Below are 21,778 nucleotides of genomic sequence, written 5' to 3' on the forward strand. Positions count from 1 at the left end.
TGCAGGTGTAAAATAACCGTATGGCCAAACAAAGCTTTAATTAGCAACAGAATTAACAAAACATGGCATGTTACACACATAACAGAAAAACATCGTTGTATAAAATAAGTTGTAGGGGAAAAATAAAAAAAAAAAAGGAAAAAAGATGAAGAATCCGCACCAGGGCTGAGGAGGGTCGGGGGGACAATTCTCATTTACATATTGACATTTATTTGGTCGACGTACAACCGAGTGCTGGGGTCTTTCCTCTGTCCCCTCATTCTCTTTTCAAAACACACACACACACGCACACACACACACACACGCGCACACACACACGAAAAGAAAACAATTTATCAACAGGCAGCGTCCTTGCTCTCTCTCTCGACTCTCCCCCCCCCTTTCCTCCCTTCAGAGCCGTTTCTGTACACGCCGGTCGCTGCTGCTACTTCAGTCGCACATCTCCTCCGGCAGCTCGTGCGGGTTGAGGATGCCCGGCACCGACATCTGGAGCTTGTGTTTCTCCTCCTGGGCTTGGCGCAGAGACGTCTCCCTCTCCTCCAGGAACAGGTCCGTCGTGTCCTCGCCAGCAAACTCCTGCAGGACCACACGAGCAAAAAGACTCAGCAGCGCTCGGCACCAGAGAGTCGAGCTGGACAAACTCTCCACAAAGCCTCCACTTTAAAATAACCTGAGTTGTGACGCAGGCTTCAAGCACTTCCAATCAGATTAGATTGATTTACAAACATGAATGAAGTCCCTACATGGACAAAGAGTTGCTCCCTTTGTTAAATGAAGAGTTGTACTTTCTAAGTTCCTCTTTCTCTCAGTAAAAGTGACTCCTTTAGTGCAGACAGCTGCTTCATTGTTTGAGAAGGTCTAAGACAACTGACGACCAAAAACCCCTTCACGCTGCCAATTTCCCAAAATGAAGCACAGGTTTCACCTTGAATAAGCTTCAATAATATGTCGGTTTTAACCACAGACTGTAGATAGTTTGTGGACTGCGGTACTGGAGCCTGCTCCTGAAACTCACCTTGATCTGCACGAGGAAGTCCCTCAGGTGCTCCTTGAAGGCGGGGATGTCCTGATTCAGGCTGAACAGCCCGGTGACGAACACCTTCACCTGGGCGCTGCAGACATGAAACTCAATTAGAAAGGGCTACGCAACGCTAACCTTTGAAGCACAGCTTTAAGCCATATGACGGCCATATTAATGGGTGTAACGTGTTTTGTGGGGCAAAGCAGAAGACTCTCAGTCAATTCAGACCTTGTTTTCTGCAGAAATCAACGTGTACAAGTGAGAAAACTCTAGAATGTGAGGATGGAACTCACTTCTGTGTTTTAGGACTACAAGCTAAAGCCTTCACTCACAATGTGTTTGAAATGCATTCTGGTGTATTGTAAATATTAAATTATTCCTTTTATCTCCATGTTTTTGTGTGAAATTCTTCCACAGAAATGCATCACAAACAGGGGAAACATGAACCAACACACAAACAGCGCAGAGCTCAGTGTAACAACACTTACTCTTGCAGATGGGGGAAGGCCGTCTTCAGCAGGTTGGCGATGTACTCCTGGACGTGCGCCTGGTTGTTTGCCGGACTGGCGGCGCTCAGCGCGACGCTGACCTTCCCTTCCTCCACCAGGTTAAACATGTAGGCCAAGATGGTGGCATGCATGGTCAGCCCTGTGGACAGGAAGTAAGTGGATGACGTCATTAGTTATGTTTCACAACATATGTATTCATTTACCTACAATGGCCATAATACATTTGAGCAAACTTCATATTTGAAACAAACAAACAGGACGTTGTGTGTTTACCTGCAGTGTGAGAGGTATCGGTGACCACAGAGAAGATGTGTTGCAGGACGTCACAGAAGTACGTCTGGTAGAAGCTCTGTGCTGCTGCGTCCTCTCCAGACACGTTCTGCAGGAGAGTGTACAGGATCTGTAGACCTGCAGGAGACACGCTCATTAGACCAGCACAGATGTGAAAACATCTGCAGCGCCGACACTTTAACCCAACTAGTGTCAGTTGTCTGTGATAAAATGACTGATTTTAGAATATAAAAAAATAAGCGAGTGTGTTTTAACATCAATTCTTACGAATAAATAACTAATCATAATGTTTTATTATTCAGGTGACGTCTCCCATCTAAAGAGACAGCAGGAAGATGTTGGTCAAACTGAAACATTGTCTAAAGATAAAACTTAAGTGGGTACTTTTTATCTTTTGCCATCATTTAAAACTACATTAGCATGTGTTAAATGTTTAAAGTTACCATGAAACAGCTGTTTCCATATATTTACGTGTTTCCTATAAAAAGCAGAACCAGTCCAGTAGACTAACATCTAACTTTTCTAACGAGACGATCTGATGCAAGTTCACACCTGTGTCGGCCACGTTCCTCATCGTGTGCTTGAAGGCCCAGATGATGGAGTCGAGGATCAGCTTGAACTGGGCCGGGGCGATGGACAGGAAGGCTGGGAAGCACTGGGAGGTGGCGGCTTGGAGGAGGTAGAAGAAATGGGTTCTGTGTTCTGGGAATTCTTCAAAGTCCTGATTTCACAAAACAACAAGGAGTTAAAGGCTTTAATTAACTAACTAACTCAACATTTCTTCTCAGAGACTTCCCCTGATACCAGGTGTGATTAAATGACGCAAACACACCTTGTTGATCATGTTCAATGTGCACTCAAAGACGGCATCAAAGATCTTGGGGATTTCTCCCGTGATGTGCACTCCCAGCTTGTTGACGATGGTCGCCATCGTGCTGAGGACCTCGGGCTCCCGGGCCGCCGGGACGTTCCTCTGGTAGTCGATGAGCACCGCCTCCAGCAGGGGGGGCACAAAGTTCTCTCCTACCTGGAACCACAGAGCATGAACATGTTGAAGACGCAGAGTTTTAAAGTTTACGTTCACACTCGTGACGTTACGAAGACGTAAAGCTCGTCATCGGTCACGACAGCAGGTCCTAAATAATCCGTGAGCATTCGTTCAGACACTTCTGATATTGTAATTCATTCGCAAGCATGCAGCTCAGAGTAATCACAGCGAGCGGCCGACAGCACGGAGCTAAACAGCCAACGCTAGCGGAGGTTGCGTAGACTCCATTGTGCAATCGCTGCATAATTCCACAACTGGTGGAACAGTTTTCTTTTTGCCGTAGCAGCAACGCTTCGTTAATACAAAGGATGCTTTGTGTGCTGCTTGAAATGAATCCATTATAAACACAGATTTAAATAAAACACTCACCATCTGAGGGTCGTTGGAGCGACTGACCCAGCCTGAGATCAGCTTCAGTGTCTCTCTCTTCACCGTCCTCATGCTCCTGATCAGAGGCTGTTTGGTCACCATCTCACCTGGAGGAACCGTTAACGACAGTCTTAACTGATTGTTCTTATTTTGGGACATTTGGGGGCGGAGGAAACAAGTGAACACAACATCGACGTATCAGGTGGACACAGTGAACTTGTGTATTTACACATCCAGCAGATGCAGAGCAGCATTCATTTATTAGAGTCATGTTCTCTCCGATATTCAGCCTCTTTTTTAAATGCTCCACTATGTTCACCCGCTAGTCTCTAACTCATCTATCTGCAGTAAAGTGAAGCTAAACGTGGACTTATTCATATTTTTCTATTTAATTTATTGTTATATATTTTGAGGGTTTTTTCCCTTGACACGTTCTGCAGAAAACAAGATTAAAACGGGACAAATGTGACTTTATGACAACGCTGACATGTGCAAAGGGGGAAAGGACGCCATTGACAGACGACCAAATGAAAACGAGGCACCAGCTTCATGTATATGACGGACTTCTCTGGGAGAATGTAAGCACACAAACTGAACTAAATAAAGAGCTTAGCTCTTCAAAGCAGAAAAGTTCTACTGTAAAAACGTCTCATCTTTTAGATTAACTTTGAATTATACAATATAGAGTACGAATAATGTCACAGAATCGATGTAAATCTAACAGCATTTATTACAGGCATGCAAGGCTGAATTCATTTTATTAATATTATGATTAGAAAACCTTGTCAGGACATTTCATCGTGGCTCAAGTAGAATGAGAGATTTCTCCCTCATATATTGGGTGAAATGAGCTGGACGGAGTCCCGGTCTTAAACACGCTCATAAAAGCTGTGAGTCTCGACAGTTTAATTATGTTGTCAGAGCAGAGACAGGAAGCTCATTCTGTGAATCATAAGCTTCGTTCTCTACTCCAACCAGAGCGCCCTAAATCATGTTTCTATAAAAGATGGCCGGCTCCTTGCCTTCGCTGCCAGTCAGCTGAACACACGGGGACTCACCGTTGGTCTGGACCGCAGAGGAGATGTTTTCACTCAGACACTTGTAGACGTTGAGCATGTCCAGGTAGATTCGTCCCAGCTGGACAACAAAGGGATGTCCGACAGCTTTACAGGCTCTGACGTTCGTCTTCAGGATGCTGCCCAGCTGACGCACCGTCTCCGCGTCCTTCAGGATGTCCACGTTCTGCAGCAGAGAGTCCACAATTCAGCATACGGAGACATTTTCAACAAACGTGGACGACAGGCGGAACTAGATGAAAGCGTTTGCTCGTCATCGTCTGCTGTCCTCACCTTGGTGGCCTGCTGGATGATGCTGTCCCACACCTGGTTAGGAAGCAGCATGTACTTCTCTATGAGACGCTCCTGAGCGGTCTGGTCCGTCTGAGCTGCAATCATGTAGCCAACGGCCTCGTAAAACGTATGGACCTGCAGAGACATGCCTTTGTATGACTCTGACCCTCGTTAGGAACATTTTAACACACGTCATCGGAAAAAGGAAGCTCAGAGACGGGACTGACCTGCTGTGGCTGCAGGTCACAGATGATGGTGTTGATGTTGTTGAGGATCTCGTCGATGAAGGGCATCACCTCGCCCACCTGAACCTGGATAAAATGACGCCGGCACTTCTGGGCGATCTTGATGAAGGTGTCACACGCCATGTCCTGCACCCCGTCGTGGGTCTCTGAGTTATGAAGAACAACGTCAATCGACAACTCAACGGTGGAACTTTTAGAGTGTTGCAGGTGGAAAGCGTGAAGTGAGATTCAATATCGAAGCAAAAGGGTCGGATTAGACCTGCGTGGAGGATTTGGGTTTTTTCTCACCGTGCATGAACTCAAACAGCTTGTTGACGACAGTCTTGAGGAACTTCCAGTGGGCTCGAAGGAAGCGAGGATACTGGCCGACAATGTACATGATGTTGGACGCTATGATGGCCTTGTTGTCCTTCCCTCTTTTCTGCTCACACAAGCCAAGCAGGTCCTGAGTGCGCAAACACAAACACCGTTAATCTTGGTCTCAGCTCAACACAAACAGCTGCTGTGTCTATAACCACACAGACCAACACCTAACTAAGTTCTGCTTGTAGAAGGACACTGCGATATAATATCATTCAGTTTGTCTCACCTTGATGACCGTGACCAGGAACCTCTTCTCGTCCTCCTCGTGCATCGCCCCGCTGATGGAGCCGATGGCCCAGCAGAGCATGTTCAGGTTCCTCCACGACCACTCGGTGCCGTTCACCTGGTTGTGGAGCTTCTCCGTCATGATGCGTTCGGTGTCGGCGTAGTCCAGATGGGTCAGATAAACTGTAGGTGCACAGAGAGACATGGTGGATACTTCTACATGCAATAACTCAGCTCGTCATGTTACTTCCTCTGTGCGCCGTGTTGACATGAGTCTAATTATCGTGGTTATTAAACAGTGTAAAAAATGTGAATTCCTCTCTCGCTATTATCTTACCGAGAGTCTCCCTCATGTTCTTGTAGAGGTTGATGGCGTCCGTGTCCTTCATGAACTCCCTGACCACCTCGCCCTGGTCGTTCTCCACCACCAGCACCTCTTCTGGTTTGGCCATGCGGCTCACCATCAGCAGACGCACCTTCAACAAGAGGAGGAGGAATAAGCTGCGTGACGAGGTGTGATCCATACATTCAACTTCTAAATTAAGAGACTTTGTGCAGCAGTAAATGTTATATCTTTGGGTTCTGGACTGTAGGTCTGTGGCTGGTCATTGTGTGTGAACACCTACCTGGGAGAGTACAGGCAGGTAGAGGTGTCGGCGTGGCGGGACGTCGGAGAGCAGCGGGGTGCTGGAGGTGGAGAAAGGACTCTCCTTGTAGAGCTCCGCTGCCAGGTGGTTCCAGTACTCCAGACAGATCTTAAAGATCTCCGTCTCCTCCACCTCCGACACCAGCAGCATGAAGTGCAGGGCCTGGGGGGCGAGGCCAGAGTGTGGTGAGGTCATATGAGTCAGTCTTACTATATGCTAAGAGTACAAGCAGTTTACTTATTCTGGTACACAGAAGACTGCAGGTTAAAAATCACTGTTTGTTCATTGAGAGCAATGAAAACAAATAAAGCTCGTGGTGAAAATGTCTGATGTATTTAACATTAAACACTTGAGTTTCCATGCACATCTGTAGCGACCATATGCTCTTATTTTTGCTACTTGGCAACATCTGGGATTATAAAATATCTATTTAACATTCTTTTCCTGAGTAAACACTCTTCTGGTCCGCTCTGAAACATCTCCGTCTGCTGCTGAGATGATTCTCTCAGAGCAAGTACTTATAAAAGTGGACACACAGCCACAGGGAAGGAGGCCTTTCCCACGTTAATTGGTCCCAAATGTCTGTCATTGTAACGGTGTAATCAGGACGACATGAGGCGAGGAACGAGTGAGGGGGAGGTTTCTTTCAAACAACCCTCAAGCCACCGGCTGAAAGATGTAGGTTTGTTTATTAAACCAGATTCTTATCTGCATTTAAGTTCACCCTTCCAGGCGATGAAAGTAAACCGCGAAAGCCGTTTCCTTCTGCAACGTCTCGGCGTCTTACCTCCATGAGCGTCTCTCGCAGGTTTGGCCTCTTCTCGATGAGCTGGCCGTGTTCTTTGAGGAAGGTGCAGAGGAAGAGGCTGAGGTTCTGGATGAAGTTCTGCTCGTCGTCTTTCCCGTTGGAGTACGCCAGTCTGATGTTTGTGTTCAAAGGCAACATCTGACCACGGGAAGGACAAACAACACGACATCAAGAACTCACCTTTATTTATTCAGACTTCATGTCTCACTTGTTCTGCTATAATTGCATCCGCAGTGTGTTTAGTTTGAGGATGTTGAATTTACTGTAAATGGGATTATGAGCCATGAGACCACCCATGAAATCCATTTCATCTCACAGCAGATGTAGAAACTACAACGACCCCGAGGGGGTTAAAGGCTTTGGAAGAATCTGGTAAGTAAACTGAGAGTCAAGATGTTTTCATCACAATGAAGTAGTTAAATGAAATTACTCTTCAGTGAAACATGGCGCTTTAGACCCGACGGCTTCACTCAAACATCATCTATGAGAAATCTCTCCACCGAGATCATTTCCCTCCAACACTGTCACAATGACGGCAGCTGCAGGCAGGTGGAGCTGTTTACATCCACCTGGTGAGGAATGCGTGTGTGTGTGGGTGTGTGGTGTGTGTGCTCATGCTGATGGTAAATACACGGGGTTTATTTGTGAAGATTAGGATTTGTTTCCAGAAAGACGACGTGATCTTAAAGATAGTCTGAATGTTTGACGAGTCATATTTATTATGTTTTGTTATACATGTATTTTGTGCCGACTGATGCTGATCTGCAATATGAAACTGGTCAACAATAGAAGTAATATTACACTGAAGAATCTCAGAGGAGCCACATCAGCTCCAATCTGTAGAAAACATCTTGTGTTTCTTGATTTTATCACTTAGCGTGCATGTGTGGACTTTATCTCTTTGGTTTTTGTCTCTTTCGCACTCTTTCCTCTGAAGCACTTTAACTTTGAAGAGTGCTTCATGAATAAAGTTTGCTTTCGTGGGCCTGATCACACTTACATGGGTGTTAAATGAGTTTCTGCACGCAGTAAAAGTATTCTTCATTCAGAAATGCATTAATTAATAGAGAGACAGGCACAGAGGTAGGCGTGTCAGTATATACAGTAAGCTGTATGGAAGTGTGTCACTCTCCCTCTGAACAAACAAAGACAAACTATACAGAGAGTTACACTCATGTGCTTTTGTTTTTGGAATTTTCCCCTGCAGCTTTCAATGTAGTGTGTGTGTGTGTGTGTGTAACAGGCTCACAGCAAGTTGGAGAGTTTGTGCTGCCTGCAGACTTTAAGTACTGTGTGTGTGTGTGTGTGTGTGTGTGTGTGTGTGTGTGTGGTAGGAAACTGAGGCGGTTTGTACAAAGTGTATGTTTGTGTGTAATAATAACAACAGAGTGGGCTCATGTAATTGTGCTCGTGTGTAATCATACCAAGTGCAATTAACATGAGCACCACTCAAAATGATTGTGCGTGTGTGTGTACCTGTTTGAGCTGGCACATGGTGAGGGTAAACAGGTTGACAAACTGCTCCTCGTACTGGTTGACGCTCACTCCGGCGATCTCCGTCAAACATTTCAGCGTCACGTTGCGGAACATGGGCACGTTCAAGAACTGAAACGCGCGGAAAAACAAACAAGTCAGGTCGGCGCCGAACTGCCGAGTCATCGTCTAGTGACGGTTTAGTTAGTCAGCACTTTGTTTCTCTCTGAACAGAACTCAGTGTTTACAGCCCCGGCTGCAGACTGATAGAACTTTGTTGGTGTCAGCTCTACTCCTTTTAAGAAGTAGAAAACCTTTATTAATTTAAATGTGTGTTTTTGACTTATTTGTGAGCCACGTTACAGATAAATTGACATCACTCTGTTTTTGGATAATGACAGAAATGCTTCCCCGGAGGTTGTGCTTCACTGGCTGAGTGTGAGCTGGTTTACCTTGTAGACCAGCGTGCTGATGAGCTTGGTCTCGAAGATGTAGCCTAAAGGGATCCAGTTCAGGAAGCGGAGGAGAGTCTCCAGCGTGGCGTGGACCAGCGGGGCATTCTGGGAGTTTTCCTACACAGAAGAAGAAGAAAGGTGCATATAAGAACAGATTGTGGTTTTTACCGACACTGAGATGCTGAGAACCGTTGGGTCTGGAGTCCAGCTCGTCTTACCATCACGAACTGGCACAGCTGGAATATTTGGGAGAACTCGTTGCACATGCTGAAAGACAAAGAACGAGGTCGTCAGTGACGGTGGAGTCACGTCTTAGACTGGACTTAGACTAAATCTGCCCATTTAACCGTGCCACAGCTGGGAATTTAATTTGAATTGATTTAAGAGACAAAAGTCGACACGTTCGGGACTCAGAGAACGGCCCACACTTCTACTAACGAGCTACAACAGCTCCTGACTTCACATGAGAATATGTCAGCGCTCACCTGTCTTTGAGGTGCTTGGCCTTCACCTGCGTCATCTGGCCACTGGAGAAGTCAAAGACCTCCTCGCTGAGCAGCTTCAGGATGATCATGTTGTTCTGACAGAGGCTCTCGCTGGTCCGACTCGCGCCCACGATGTCGCTGATGAAGGTGGGCCAGTGTTTGGGCCATTCCTGCTTCAGGATCTAAAGGAGTCCAGACAAGAAGAGCTCCGCGTCAGCAGCCTCGTCACATCACGTCGGTCATGTTGTACCGTGTGTGTGTGTGTTCCTTACCTGTACGAGGATCATGTTGAGTTTTGAAATGTACACTCCCTCTTTCTGCAAATAAAAAAAAACAGTGACGTCAGCATCGGGCAGAACGAGGTTCATGTACAAAGTGCCGCTTCTTACATCGGTGGTACCTCACCTCCATGTTTGCAGGATCAGAAGAAGTCTTGATGATCAACCCAACAACATACTTCTTGATGCCTGAAAATATGTTGAAGAGAAATTAATGGAAACAGAAAAAAGTGTTCCCCTGAAAGGCAGAAAGCCTCGTTATAACGCGTTCATCTGATGTCGTTAAACTGACCTTCACACTGATTTCTGGGGAGAATCTTCCAGCGCGTTTTGATGACCGTCTCCAGAATCTGCAGAGCATAATACTGAGAGGAAGAGAGAGACGCATCAGAGACGCATTCTCTACATCAAGAGCCATTTAACAACAAACGGGAAGGGTAATAACCACCATATCGTATTAGCAACGTCTCTTTGGTGATGTTAAACATGGATTATGATGTTTTAAATAACCAAAATGTCTGCAGCAGCAGCAGCTGTGGTATACGTGTGAATAGTCAGCATAAGCATTGAAAGCCATCAAAACTGAACAAATGGAAACAAGAGAAAGTCAACATTTAGACAGCACGGATGCAGCAAAAATGGAAATAGTTCTGCAGATAATAACCGCAGACTTAAACACAGTGAGCTTCCGTTAGCTGGAGACAATCCAGTAAGTACAGCTGAGCTAAAGCAGAGTTAATGCTCACAACCTCACTGCCCTCAAAGCCTTGGCCTGATGTGGATCAGCTGATAAACATCAGCTCACATCATTACAGTCGCCCCGAGAGCTTCAACGAGCAGCTGACGAGAGCTGGGAGCTTTCGTCAGGGTACGTACTTTAGTTTTCATGTTCTGAGAGAACTCCAGGATGGTGTCGACCCTCGTCCAGGCGTCTGGGTGGTCCTTCAGGTTGGTGAGAACTTCCTGGGCCACTCGTTGCTACAAGAGAGCAACACAGCAATCCCGTTATGAGCCATGACTCTAAAAGATCAACTTCAGGTACATTTCCCCACATTTACACACCACATTTAACACGACCTCCTCCGGTGGCTGCGTGGTTACATATAACCACGCCTATAATAAAATGCCACAGGTTTGCATTGACTACATGTGAAGACCACAGTGAGTAGGAGCTGGTCCTCACCTGGGAGCCGATGTCGTGGTACATGGAGTTGACGACATTGTCCAGCAGGTTGATGTCCAGTTTCTGACTGAAGTCCAGCAGCTGTCTGGCTGGGTGGTCGGCCAACATCGTCATTTCTGCTGGCATAGAGCTTCTGATGAGAGGAGGAGAAAGTATTTAGACTTCAACCACAGCAGCACCTGGTCACAGCAACACAGGTACGACTGAAACATACACAACTGCAAAAACACATGATCATCAGTTTAAAGAATATTATTGTTTTCTTACAAATCTAACAACATAACGTTATCTTAAGTAGTTACATTTATGCCCACCTCAACATTAAAATGCTGCTTTCATGAATGCATCAATGCTAATATTCCAATAATACATTTTGATGTTAATACTTCTTTACTTTGACTCGAGTACACTTCAGTATGCAGAACTTTTAGGCCACTTGTTATGTGGTATTACTAGATCTCAACACAGTGCAAAATACAAGACATGATTTAAAAATAGAAACATAGTAATGTACTGAAGCTCCTCTTGGTTGAAACCACAACCGCTGTGTGTCTGTCTGTCTCTCGTGATTTAAAAATAGAAACATATTGAAATGTACAATAAAACATACAAATATGGTAAATACACAAATAAGAGTATATTTATTAAAGTGGCATGTGTATGTTTGTGGAGGTTAATCAGAAAACGAGTTATTCTCGTTTGGCCAAAATGTGTCAAGACACTCAGCCCTCGTGGTCCAATTACAAAACCCATTGAACCACACCATAAACGTGCAAAAAGATGAAAACAGCGCCCCCACGTGGCCAACGGGGCACATAGAGGCGCGTTCGCTATACAACCCGACTAGTTGTTACGACTGTTTGAATTAAAATGCGTGGAAAACACAGATCGCGTAGATGCAGTAGTGTCCACGGCTACAAAGCCACATGTGTCACGTTTAGTTTGTGTAACCGTCAAAGTTATCCCCCAGACAAAAAACACCACAATACTTCTTTTTTGTGTCGCTAACGGATGCTAACGTTAGCCCCGCGCTGGGTAAGTTAGGTTACAGTTGATCCATTAAACTTACCTTGTGTAAAGGTCCGCTCGTCGAAAAACAAGTGTTGCTTAACAGATGTAGACTTGTACTTTACGAAGACTGGAATATTAAGCCTCTGTGTCGCGTTATTATCTCATGGCACACGCGCTTAGACTGCTCCTAACCTTCCGATAGCAACAAGCTAATGCTAGCTTAGCCTAGATGACAACCAACGGAGCTTATTCTTAAAAAAACAAAAAAACACCGTTATCTAGGATACTTATCGATTCTTGGTCGACGTGTTAAAATCGTTCCGCTTATTGTTTCTCGTCTTCAAGCCAGTTTAGACATCATCTTTTCTTTGGGCTAATAGCAACCTAGCGTGCTAATGGTAAAAGTCAATGATGATTGCAAGCCTGCTGGGTAATATAAGCTAAGCTAACAACACCAGATTCACGGAGTCCCACTTTTGAGCGGTCATCATAATCACGTAAAGTAAAAAAAAAAAAAAAGAGTCTCGTTTTTATTTTCTGACTCTATTTATTCGCGCACACTGTTTGTGGAGAGCTGAGATGTTTTTTAATGCTCTTCCTCTAAGCTCATGCTTCCAACCACGGACCGGTTGAAACCGGTTGAGACCGGGATATTCATTCTCGGTGGTGTTTCGGCCCCGTCGCGCGCCGCGTAAAATTTGGACTATGTACCCGCCCATCGAGTGTCCTGATTGGTCGCACTGGCGCAGTTGTCACTGGGGTGTCATAGGCTGGGTGGAGCTGTCAATCAAGCTCAGCCTCCCTCCCTTTGTGTTGTCTGACCTCTGATAACATCACACAGGTCCTGAACAATGATTCATAACCTAAATTAGTGGTGGAAAGTACTTAAGTACATTTACTCAAGTACTGTACTCAAGGACACAGTCGAGGTATTTGAGTATTACCAATTTTATGCTACTTTGTACTTCTACTCCACATGACACTAATAATATACTTGTTTTGATATAGTCTTATTATTATATTTTATTGTAAATTTTAATATGTTTATATTTTTAAATCATGTCTTGTATTTTGCACTGTGTTGATTGTTTAAATGTCAAATTCTTTGTATGTGCAATAAAACTACATCTTAGCGCTAAATATTGTATTTTTGTACATTTACCCTTCCTGTCAAGTGGAAACCACGTATCTCCAAATGTGGTGACTTTGAATGTTTGTGAGAAACTGAAGGATGAAGTGTTCCTTCATAGGTTAACAACTAAAGCTAAATAAACTATTTTAAAACCCTCTCAGCATTCACACAAAGCTGTTAATCCAAATATATACAAATAAAAACACTTGACATGGGGCCATTTTTCTGCAGAACTTTTACTTGAGTAAAGTTTTAAATGCAGGACTTTTCCTTGTGGTGGAGTTATTTCACAGTGTGGCATTTAGTACTTTCACATATCCAAACAAAATAAAATGTTAAACTTGTTGATTTTGCACAAGTGTCTTTATTGCAGATGGTCCATTGTGACATAAGGTTATGATGAAAAACACAAACAATGAGTAAGTATTTCTAACAATAAATGTTACTCAACTTCTGTGAAGTCGAACATGTCATCCTTTTATCTAAAGTGACGACCAATTACACAATTATTTATGTCCCCAAATCAATAACTGAAAGCCATAAACATTACACAAACATTATTACTGTAATAACACATTTCACCTGTATGACAATAAACTGTTCACAGAGCATGTGTGTGTTTTTTCCTCTTAAAATTCGGCCTTTTTATTAAAGTAATTTTATGTCAGGAGGGAAAGTAAAGCTGTAAATAATCAAATTCATGACGGACAAATTCCATTTAGCTGCTCCGGTTCAGTGCAGTGTGTCTCAAACAGCGGTGGAAGAAGTAAAAGATATGCATTCAAAACATCACTGAAGTAAAAGTATGTGTAAGTATTAGCAGCTAAATGTACTGTGTTGTATTTTACTGCTGTAGATGTTGTTATATCCTCTCGTCTGTGGAGGCGGTGGCTCTCTGCTCGGAAGTCTGTGAAAGGTTTTCAGATTCATTAAATTGTACAAATAATATTAAAACATTTGAATCTGCAGGATAATAGCTCGTAGATTACGTTCTAACAAATCTATAACTCTGCAAATATATGGATTTTATTGTGCCCTCACAAAATCCCCAAAATGGAGCAAAAACAAAAGAACTGCATTTAGTATTTGATATGTACCTCAGGTTAAAGATGTCACATTTTCCATTCTTGTGAGCACAATATTTACTATAAAATATAACATCTGATCATTTGAGGGATAGGGAGCTTCCTCTTCACTGTTCTTCCTCACTTGATGGTGACATCACTACCCGGCTTCCTGCTGTCTGGCGTCGTGCTCGCTGTCGTCTGAATAGTTCTCATGATCGTCCGAGTAGTGGCAGCTCTCCTCTGAACAGCGGCCATCGTCGTCCTCTCCGTCGCGGTGGCTCAGTGGAGCTCTGCGGCTCCCTCCGTCCCGTCGGTCTGGAGTCGCCTCCGCGTCTCCGTCGTCCAGGAAGAGCTTTCTGTAGTGGACGGGTTTGTACCCCATGTCCGGCTCCTCTGGGTCGCTAACAAACAAGAAGGAACCAAATCAGCTGTGAGTCAGTAGTGTTAGTGTTGTGTGTCTGTGGGCTTGTTCACAGTAAGCACGCAAACTATTTTCTGGCCAGTTATTTTCAAAATAGCAAAAGAAAAACTAGCTTTACAACCAAAAAAACAACAAGGCAGCTGTGGATCCAAGATTTTCCTAGTTGTGCATATGACAATAATTAACTTGAAAACCTGAAACTATGAGCTTATTTCTGACATTGATAACTGCAGTCCCTCCCAGACGTGTGACGTCTATCACCACGTTGGAGTTTCTTTGCTCGGTGTTGTTTTCACGGCTTCACCTGTGTCTGTTGTCACTGGACGTGGACGTCTCGCGCGTGGCTCCCGACTTCGCCGCCTTGCTGCTGATGAACTCTTCGGTCAGATCACATCCGTACAGAGCGTCTGTGTAGCGCTTCTCCGCTGCCTGCTTGGCGTTCCTCTGTCATCAAAGTTCAGAGAGTCGGTGTAAACAATGACCTGCCAATCAAAGCTTTTAGGAATATTACCGCGGCGGTCTCAGCACTTCATCAGGTAGAGATGAGCGTGTTTCGCCACCGTTAGCTATCTGACGTTCGCTGGGATGCAGTGACACACAATGGATCAGCTGGTCCTCTGAATGTGTTTTTAACAATCAGAAATGGGCCTTAAGTTACACGAGATCGAGAACCCCTGTTTTACCACATAGTCCTGTTTGTGAAGGCACCCAATCAGCTGTCATGACACTGTGTCTGTGCCTTTAAATGAGTAGGTGGTCACACAGAAATCTGGAGGATATGGAGGACAGCAGGCTGGTCTGATTTAAGGCTGAGGTCGGCGCTCACCTGTGCGACCTGCTCCAGCAGCAGCGGCCTCCCCTTCACCCTCTGCTGCATCTCTTTAATCTCCTGCTGGTACTCCTTCTTGCGCTGAAGCTCTTGTTTCCTGCAGAGGACACAAGATTGTGGATCGTCGCATTTCATTCGACAGCTCAGCAGCTCAGCTGACGCGGTAGCCACGTTGGTACCTGAATTCTCTGAGTTTGGTCGGGTGTGTCTGCGAGAGAGCCAGGTGGGGGTCGTTGGCCTCGGCACGTTTCAACACCACCCTCTGCAGCTTCTTCTCCCTCTGCTTCTGCCTTTCCTTCCACAGCTCCTCCTCCTCATCAGCCTTCTTCCTCTGCTCCAGCACCTTTCTACTCAGGGAGACAGTCGGGTCACAGATGTAGGAAGGTTTTGGTTGGGATGGGGACTTCAGAGGGATGGAGGGGCGGACAGTGCTATTGGGGTTGGATAAACGGTTTTGGAGGGTGTGTGGGGTCGTTGGGAAAAAGGAGTTCCACAAGATTTCATCCTGTAGGGATTTCAAACACTGTGTCTAAACTGGACATTTGAGTCCTGAGGCTGTCTCTATCTCACAACTACAATGGTGGGAGCCTTTGGAGTCCTACAGTGGTACCTCACGGCCTCCTCGCGCTTCTTGCTGGCGTCTGTGACTTTGGTAGGCAGGACCTCCAGGCTGCCGGAGAGGGACGAACACCGACTTGAGTTCTCCCTCCGAGACGGCCCGGGGCTGACGTACGGCCAGCGCGGCATCCGAGGGCTGCTCTGCTCCTTCTCGATGTCGGCCACGATGCGCTCGCGGTGCGAAGGGATGCGCGACGTCCTCAACTCAAAGGGTTCACATGCGGTCGTGGGCTTCACGTCTTTTTGTTTCTCCAGGTGTCTCTGGAAGCGTCGGTAGCTGGCGTTGAAGTCGGGCACCTCTGTGTTAATGTGGGGCCTGTGGGAGAAGTTGTCGTCCCTTTCGGCCGCAGCGCCGTCGACGTTGGTCTTCTTGCGGTCGCTGAGTCGCCGTGCGAGCATGCTGGGAGGCATGGAGGCGCTGTGGAGCGTCTCCTGCGCTCTCATCTGTATCTTGATGGACCGATACAGCTGCTCCTCCTTCATCTGCTCCCCTGTCGCCGCTGCGTACACTGCCTTGGGCACGGGCTTGGCCTTGAAGGGTTTGACCTTCTCCTGGCCGGATGGCTGTTGCGGATGCAGCTGCTTCTGCTCCTTCTTCAGTCGCTCCCTCTCCAGGAAGCTGAAGGGCTTCTGGCTGGATCGAGGATGCTGATCTTCTCGCTCTCTCGTTCGCCGTCGTTCCTCTTTGCGCTCCTGCAGCTCCTCATAGAGCGGGAGGTGAACGTGAGCCGGCACGGGGCTGGCGCGGAACTTCCTCTGGCACTCGGTCAGCTCTTCCAGCTGCCGTCGCAGCTCCGCGTTCTCCTGTTCGATTTCTGCGCGCGTCTTTGTGCGGCGCTTTTGCCTCTCCGCCTCGCGCAGCATCATCTGGAACGGTTTCGGGATGGTCAGTCTGTGTTTCCAAAGCTCCTGCTCTCCGTCTTCATGCTCCCGCCTCTTCCTCCCTTTTCCCTTTCCCTGTGTCCGCTGGTCTGCCGGCAGGCTGCGCAGCGAGGACGATGACATGTGGTGATTGTGAGGGGACAGCTTAAAGTCGCGCCACATGTTCCTGATGTGCTCTTTAGGGGAAAAAAGAAGATATTTTTCCACATCGTTGATGGCGTCTTCATCTTCGTCTGAAGAGTCCGACTGTCCGGAGCCCCTCCTGAGTTCAATAGCAGAGTGCGACTTCTTCAAACGGCGTGAAGCTGCCGGCCTGCTGTCTGACCACGGGAGCCTAACAGAAAACATCAACCAATGACTGTTAATATGACAAAGCACCTAATGCACAGACAACTACTCACCATCACTCAAACGCACCGTATCACAATGAAGTAAACTGTTCATTTGGAAAAACATGAGTGAAAAAAGGTTCAAGGGTCTCTGTACGATATTCACAGCAATAATATAGACGCAAACAATTATTATCTAAGTAGAGATATAGTGGAGGAACGTTTACCTGAGCAGAGAAGGAAGTCCCTCCTCCTCTTTGTGTGTTGTAGTCAGAGCTTCTCTGTTCTTTGTTGACATAGCCGGGCCGGCCACGCGTGCCTCTTAGTGCACGTGAGCGTGCCCCACTGGTGAGCTGCACTGAGCTCATGCAGCGGTTACAGCCGATAACGATCTCAATTCATTCATTAATCATTTTGTCTATAAAATGTTGGGCAATATAATAAAATGTCCCTCACTATTTCTCACAGCCCAAAGTGACATTATTCAAATGACTTACTTTGACCAACACACCAAAGCTGATATTAAATGATATAAAGTTTAAAGATATTAAAGCAGCATATCCTCACATTGACGAAGCTGAAACCGGCAAATGCTGAACATTTGGTCAACTCAAACATCAATTATCATAATATAGAGACAGCTTCGTTTTCTGTTCGTCCACTAATTGATTTATAATTTCCGCTTTAAATAGACTTGTATAATTAATATAACATAGAGCACACAATTTAATGAATCAAAGTGATAGTTTGAAATACATCACACATCAATCAAAAACTAGATTGAAAATGTTGCAATATGTTTTAAGGTTTAGAGATATCCATCAAAGAAGCATTCCACAGCTGTGTGTTTTATTTTACTTTCAAATTCACATTATTTCAGACACGCTGCCGTTGTTTGTGTTTCAATGCTTTAAGCAGCACAGACCAACGACCACTGACCTCCGTTATTGTAGCAGGCAGACGTTTCAGATATCTCAAAATCCAGGATACACAAAACAAAACTACATACAGTCTGAATACCACAGAGAGTGAATGAGTGTGTTTGGTGTTTAATGTGATTTAAGTGAACAGATGCGCTATAACATCTTGATTTTAGCACCTCTCTAAGGCCAAATAGAGTAAGATCAAGGATTCACACACACGTCTTTTTGTTTTAGTTCAGTTGTAAAAAGAAACTCTCTGTGTTAAAGCCATAAAATACCAGAGACACAAACATCCACACATGAGAAACTCGACACTGTTAACTCTGAGTCCCACAAACCACACTCTTGACCATCAGCCACCCACCTGTGCCCGCCGGTCTCCAGCACCGTCATGTCCAGAGGCTCCATGGCCTTGAGCTGCAGCTTCCGCCGATACATGCTCTCCAGCTCTGCCATGGTGCGGAGGTGGGCCTTCTTCAGCTCCTCCAGCTTGCTGTAGTACTCCTCGTTGGAGAAGAAGATCTCGCTCAGGTCGAGGCAGTCTGCTGGTGCTCTGTAGTCCGTCGTCATGTGAGGAACGCCCCTCCCCACAAAGATCTCATCACAGAAGTCAGAGCCCGAGTCCTCGTACTCCAGCTGAAAAGGGTTTAAAAGTCACATTAAGCTCATTTGCCGTTCATCAGCGGCAGTTTTCTGTGAATCTTAAGCAGACGACAAGGGGAGACCTCAGTGGGAAACCAATGAAACATTATATTATTTATATATCATGATATGAGATGTAGCCTGAGGCCTCCAGGACATTGCTATTAACCAGCAGGCCTCCTGGAGCAGAGCAGCCCTGCTCAGCGGCTCTCAGGCTCCTCCAGGTCTAAGCCTATTAACAACAGTGACGAGGGCCATATGGTGGAGCAGCACAAAGGGCAGCTCACCATGAGCGAGCTCAACCGACACACACGTGCATCAGCTGTCTGGCTCTATTGATCCTCAAATTGATTGTCAGGAGGTGTTTGTCCTCGCTGAGGACCCCGCTGCACGGGAGGGCAGCAGCGTGGATGCCCGAAAGATAATCAAGTGTTTGGGATTATAAACCGAACAGAGCGTAATCTAATCAAGACGGATGTCTAAAAATAGTCAGGACAACAAATTATACACAGGTCCAATCCTTTCCAGCACATGGACCGACCTGAAACTGTCACCGACCTGTTGACTGGACGAGGTCTGTTTCTCTTGAAAAACTAAAACAAGTAAACTGGAAAAATATGAAGTATTACAACTTTATTAAGTCAGGACGAGAGGCAGTACTGTGATTTAAATAACTATCAATTGTTTTATTATCTTGTGAGCTATTCTTAATTTTTCCTCTTGAATGTTTGTTACTATAACATGATTATGTCATTATGTTTATATAAATATATATGTAACTAAATATTAGAACTGGAGTGAACGGCCTAAAAGCTCTTGGAATAAATACAAGGAGTCATTTCTTCAGTAGGAAAATGAATCCATGAATTTGAAAAGTCTTTTTAAACTTTATCCACTTTGTTCAGACAAAGTGGATCTTTGTGATCTTAAATCTCTGGTTGACAGCATCAGTAATGTGTAGGATTAAGTTCAAATTAACTACTTTAATACTCTTTGTTTGCACTGAGGTGCGAGGAAGGACAATTCTAGTTTTGTCACAAATCTTTTGTCTATGGTTGCAGAGTTTAAAATGCTTTTTTTTGCATAATAATGAACAAGGTATTGATCTCTTTACTGTTGTTTTAGAAGACAATGGGATTCAATTACATTGATTTAGCACTTTAGATGTACATGCAGTACACCAGTAAGGAAGTATTTAAATTATGTTATTGTTTTGTTATTATTGTTGTATTTTAAGTTACCAGACTTTTAATTAGACCTATCTTAGTTCGGGCTCATTTGTAATAGGTCAAAGGAGGCGTTTTGAAGAAGTTTTAAACTAAAAGTTGAGGTTGTAGCAGTCGAAGTGTAGCTTCACACCACGACTACTACCAGCGGTGGAAGAAGTACTCAGACCTTCTGCTTCAGTAAAAGTACAAGTGTAAAAATACTTCACTGGGATACAAGTAAAAGTCCTGAATCCAAAATGTTGTTTACTGAAGTATTATCAGCCTAATGTACTTAAAGTACTCATTATGCTGAACAGACAGACACAGACAGACAGACAGACAGACAGATAGATAGATAGATATTTACTTTATTAATCCCGTAAGGGGAAATTTGTTCGCTACAGCAGCATTATGATGCAGGTAAGCAATCAAAGTAAAATAAAAAAATATTAAGTATAAAAAAGCACAATATATACAATGAAATATAATAATAATATTAAATTAACTATCTAAACAGTAGTGCAAAGGTTTAAACAAACGGAGAACATTGTTGGTTACACCTTCCCGTTACCTCCTTCTCGTGGTCCCGGTTGATCCCGTGACCTCTCGGCCTCTCGTAGGACGCTAGCGGGGCTCTGGTGTGAGGGTCTACCGGCGTACTCAGACACGACGTCACCAGCACGTTTGTCCGGTGCGGGTTCGCCATGGACCGTTGTGGTGTTTGTTAATTTAACGTATTTAAATATACGGTATTTTAAAGAGGAGTCAGTGAGTCGCTGTCCACGTGCTGAGTGTCGGTTATCCAGGCAGCAGGTTGGTTCCTTAGTAACGGAGCGGAGATTGGTTGGGAAGGAAGTGACGACAGAGCGTGATAGGAAATTAATTAATATTTTTAGTTATACTTTAGTTACTGTGGAGTTTTTACTTAGTTAATAGTCTTTACTGTTTTTATTACTTATTTATAATTGTTTTGATCAATGGAGCGGAGATCGTTTGGGACAGGAAGTGACGACGGAGCGTGACAGGAAAAGAACAGAGGTTGAGTTCAATACAAAATAAAAGCATCGTAATCTAATACATTTATTAACGATAGTTAATCTAGTGGTGAAAGAAGTAATCAGAACCTTTGTGAAGACGCATTTTCACAAGCTAGTTAAATTTTTTTATGATTTATTTATTAATATAATTTAATTTTATAATTATATATATATTTATTGTCCTCGTTTTATTTTCTATATTTTTCTTGTTTATTTGTAAACTTGTGTATGTACGTTGAGAGCAAGGTAAAAAACAGAGTCAAATTCCTTATATGCGTACACATACATTCTGATTATCTTAAGCCGGAAAACATTTTTGACATATATACAGGAATACTGGTCCTTCAGTTCATCACAAACATTCAGGAGATAAATGTTTTCACTGCACACTGGGATGTAACTAAAGCTGAACAAAGGTAGTCCAGTAAAACGTACAAGTTGTACCTCTGAATATGGTGTAGAGTACAACAACATAGAAACGTATGGATTTAGAGACTGCTGAATATTTGTAGAACTTTACAATTTAATAAAAATAGACTTCAGATCATTAATATAAAACTTATTACATTTTTTGTTAAACTCAGATTTTGAGACATTTTGTTTTGTGAAGTGTATGTAAATATGGCATTCCTGGCTCGAACAAAAATTACATAACTTTACTTTTATTTTTCTTGTGTCCTTTTTACTCAATGATCTGTGATGTCATACTGCCTTGTTGGCAAATTCATTAATCAACACGTAATATAACTTGAATGGTCTAAAAGATGTCAGAATAAACAAGGAATTATTTTCTTGCTAAATGCAAAGCTTATCCGTATAAAAAAATAAAAAAAACTTATATGGAATCATTTTTCAGATTTATAGGGGCAATAAAAAAAAAAATCCTTTGAAAATCCTCTCTAACCAACATTAAGATATAATAAAGTCCTG

At 44.3% G+C, this 21,778-nt stretch overlaps 2 protein-coding genes across 2 annotated transcripts; both read right to left on the minus strand.

The window, feature by feature from the left end:
- xpo1a (exportin 1 (CRM1 homolog, yeast) a) lies at nucleotides 1-12,396 on the minus strand. Its single transcript, XM_076091755.1, has 25 exons — nucleotides 11,819-12,396; nucleotides 10,750-10,882; nucleotides 10,443-10,544; nucleotides 9,859-9,931; nucleotides 9,694-9,755; nucleotides 9,561-9,605; nucleotides 9,289-9,470; nucleotides 9,022-9,070; nucleotides 8,801-8,920; nucleotides 8,352-8,480; nucleotides 6,855-7,013; nucleotides 6,047-6,229; nucleotides 5,758-5,896; nucleotides 5,422-5,603; nucleotides 5,121-5,277; nucleotides 4,815-4,978; nucleotides 4,588-4,722; nucleotides 4,297-4,480; nucleotides 3,239-3,345; nucleotides 2,654-2,848; nucleotides 2,374-2,542; nucleotides 1,804-1,938; nucleotides 1,510-1,669; nucleotides 1,016-1,112; nucleotides 1-576 (listed from the first exon to the last, which is right to left on the minus strand). Exons 2-25 carry the CDS (start codon nucleotides 10,873-10,875, stop codon nucleotides 430-432), a joined length of 3,201 nt encoding a protein of 1,066 aa, XP_075947870.1. The 5' UTR covers nucleotides 10,876-10,882; nucleotides 11,819-12,396; the 3' UTR covers nucleotides 1-429.
- Nucleotides 12,397-13,135: 739 nt separating this feature from the next.
- fam161a (FAM161 centrosomal protein A) lies at nucleotides 13,136-21,723 on the minus strand. Its single transcript, XM_076091835.1, has 8 exons — nucleotides 20,383-21,723; nucleotides 18,326-18,597; nucleotides 15,820-17,043; nucleotides 15,389-15,556; nucleotides 15,207-15,306; nucleotides 14,685-14,824; nucleotides 13,990-14,360; nucleotides 13,136-13,799 (listed from the first exon to the last, which is right to left on the minus strand). Exons 1-7 carry the CDS (start codon nucleotides 20,515-20,517, stop codon nucleotides 14,117-14,119), a joined length of 2,283 nt encoding a protein of 760 aa, XP_075947950.1. The 5' UTR covers nucleotides 20,518-21,723; the 3' UTR covers nucleotides 13,136-13,799; nucleotides 13,990-14,116.
- Nucleotides 21,724-21,778: the final 55 nt, after the last annotated feature.

Source organism: Anarhichas minor, unplaced genomic scaffold (genome assembly GCF_050575085.1).
Source record: "Anarhichas minor isolate MPS153535 unplaced genomic scaffold, ASM5057508v1 ptg000014l, whole genome shotgun sequence".
NCBI lineage: Eukaryota > Metazoa > Chordata > Actinopteri > Perciformes > Anarhichadidae > Anarhichas > Anarhichas minor.

Excerpts from the sequence above, each read along its gene's own strand:
- fam161a (XM_076091835.1), bottom strand. The coding sequence starts at position 20,517 with ATGGCGAACCCGCACCGGACAAACGTGCTGGTGACGTCGTGTCTGAGT. Across the intron at positions 15,557-15,819 it reads AAGCGCGAGGAGGCCGTGAG|AAAGGTGCTGGAGCAGAGGA; the intron begins GTACCACTGTAG and ends CTCCCTGAGTAG. Across the intron at positions 15,307-15,388 it reads ACCAAACTCAGAGAATTCAG|GAAACAAGAGCTTCAGCGCA; the intron begins GTACCAACGTGG and ends TGTCCTCTGCAG.
- xpo1a (XM_076091755.1), bottom strand. The coding sequence starts at position 10,875 with ATGCCAGCAGAAATGACGATGTTGGCCGACCACCCAGCCAGACAGCTG. Across the intron at positions 7,014-8,351 it reads CCATGTGCCAGCTCAAACAG|ATGTTGCCTTTGAACACAAA; the intron begins GTACACACACAC and ends TCCCGTGGTCAG. Across the intron at positions 4,481-4,587 it reads TCATCCAGCAGGCCACCAAG|AACGTGGACATCCTGAAGGA; the intron begins GTGAGGACAGCA and ends TCTCTGCTGCAG.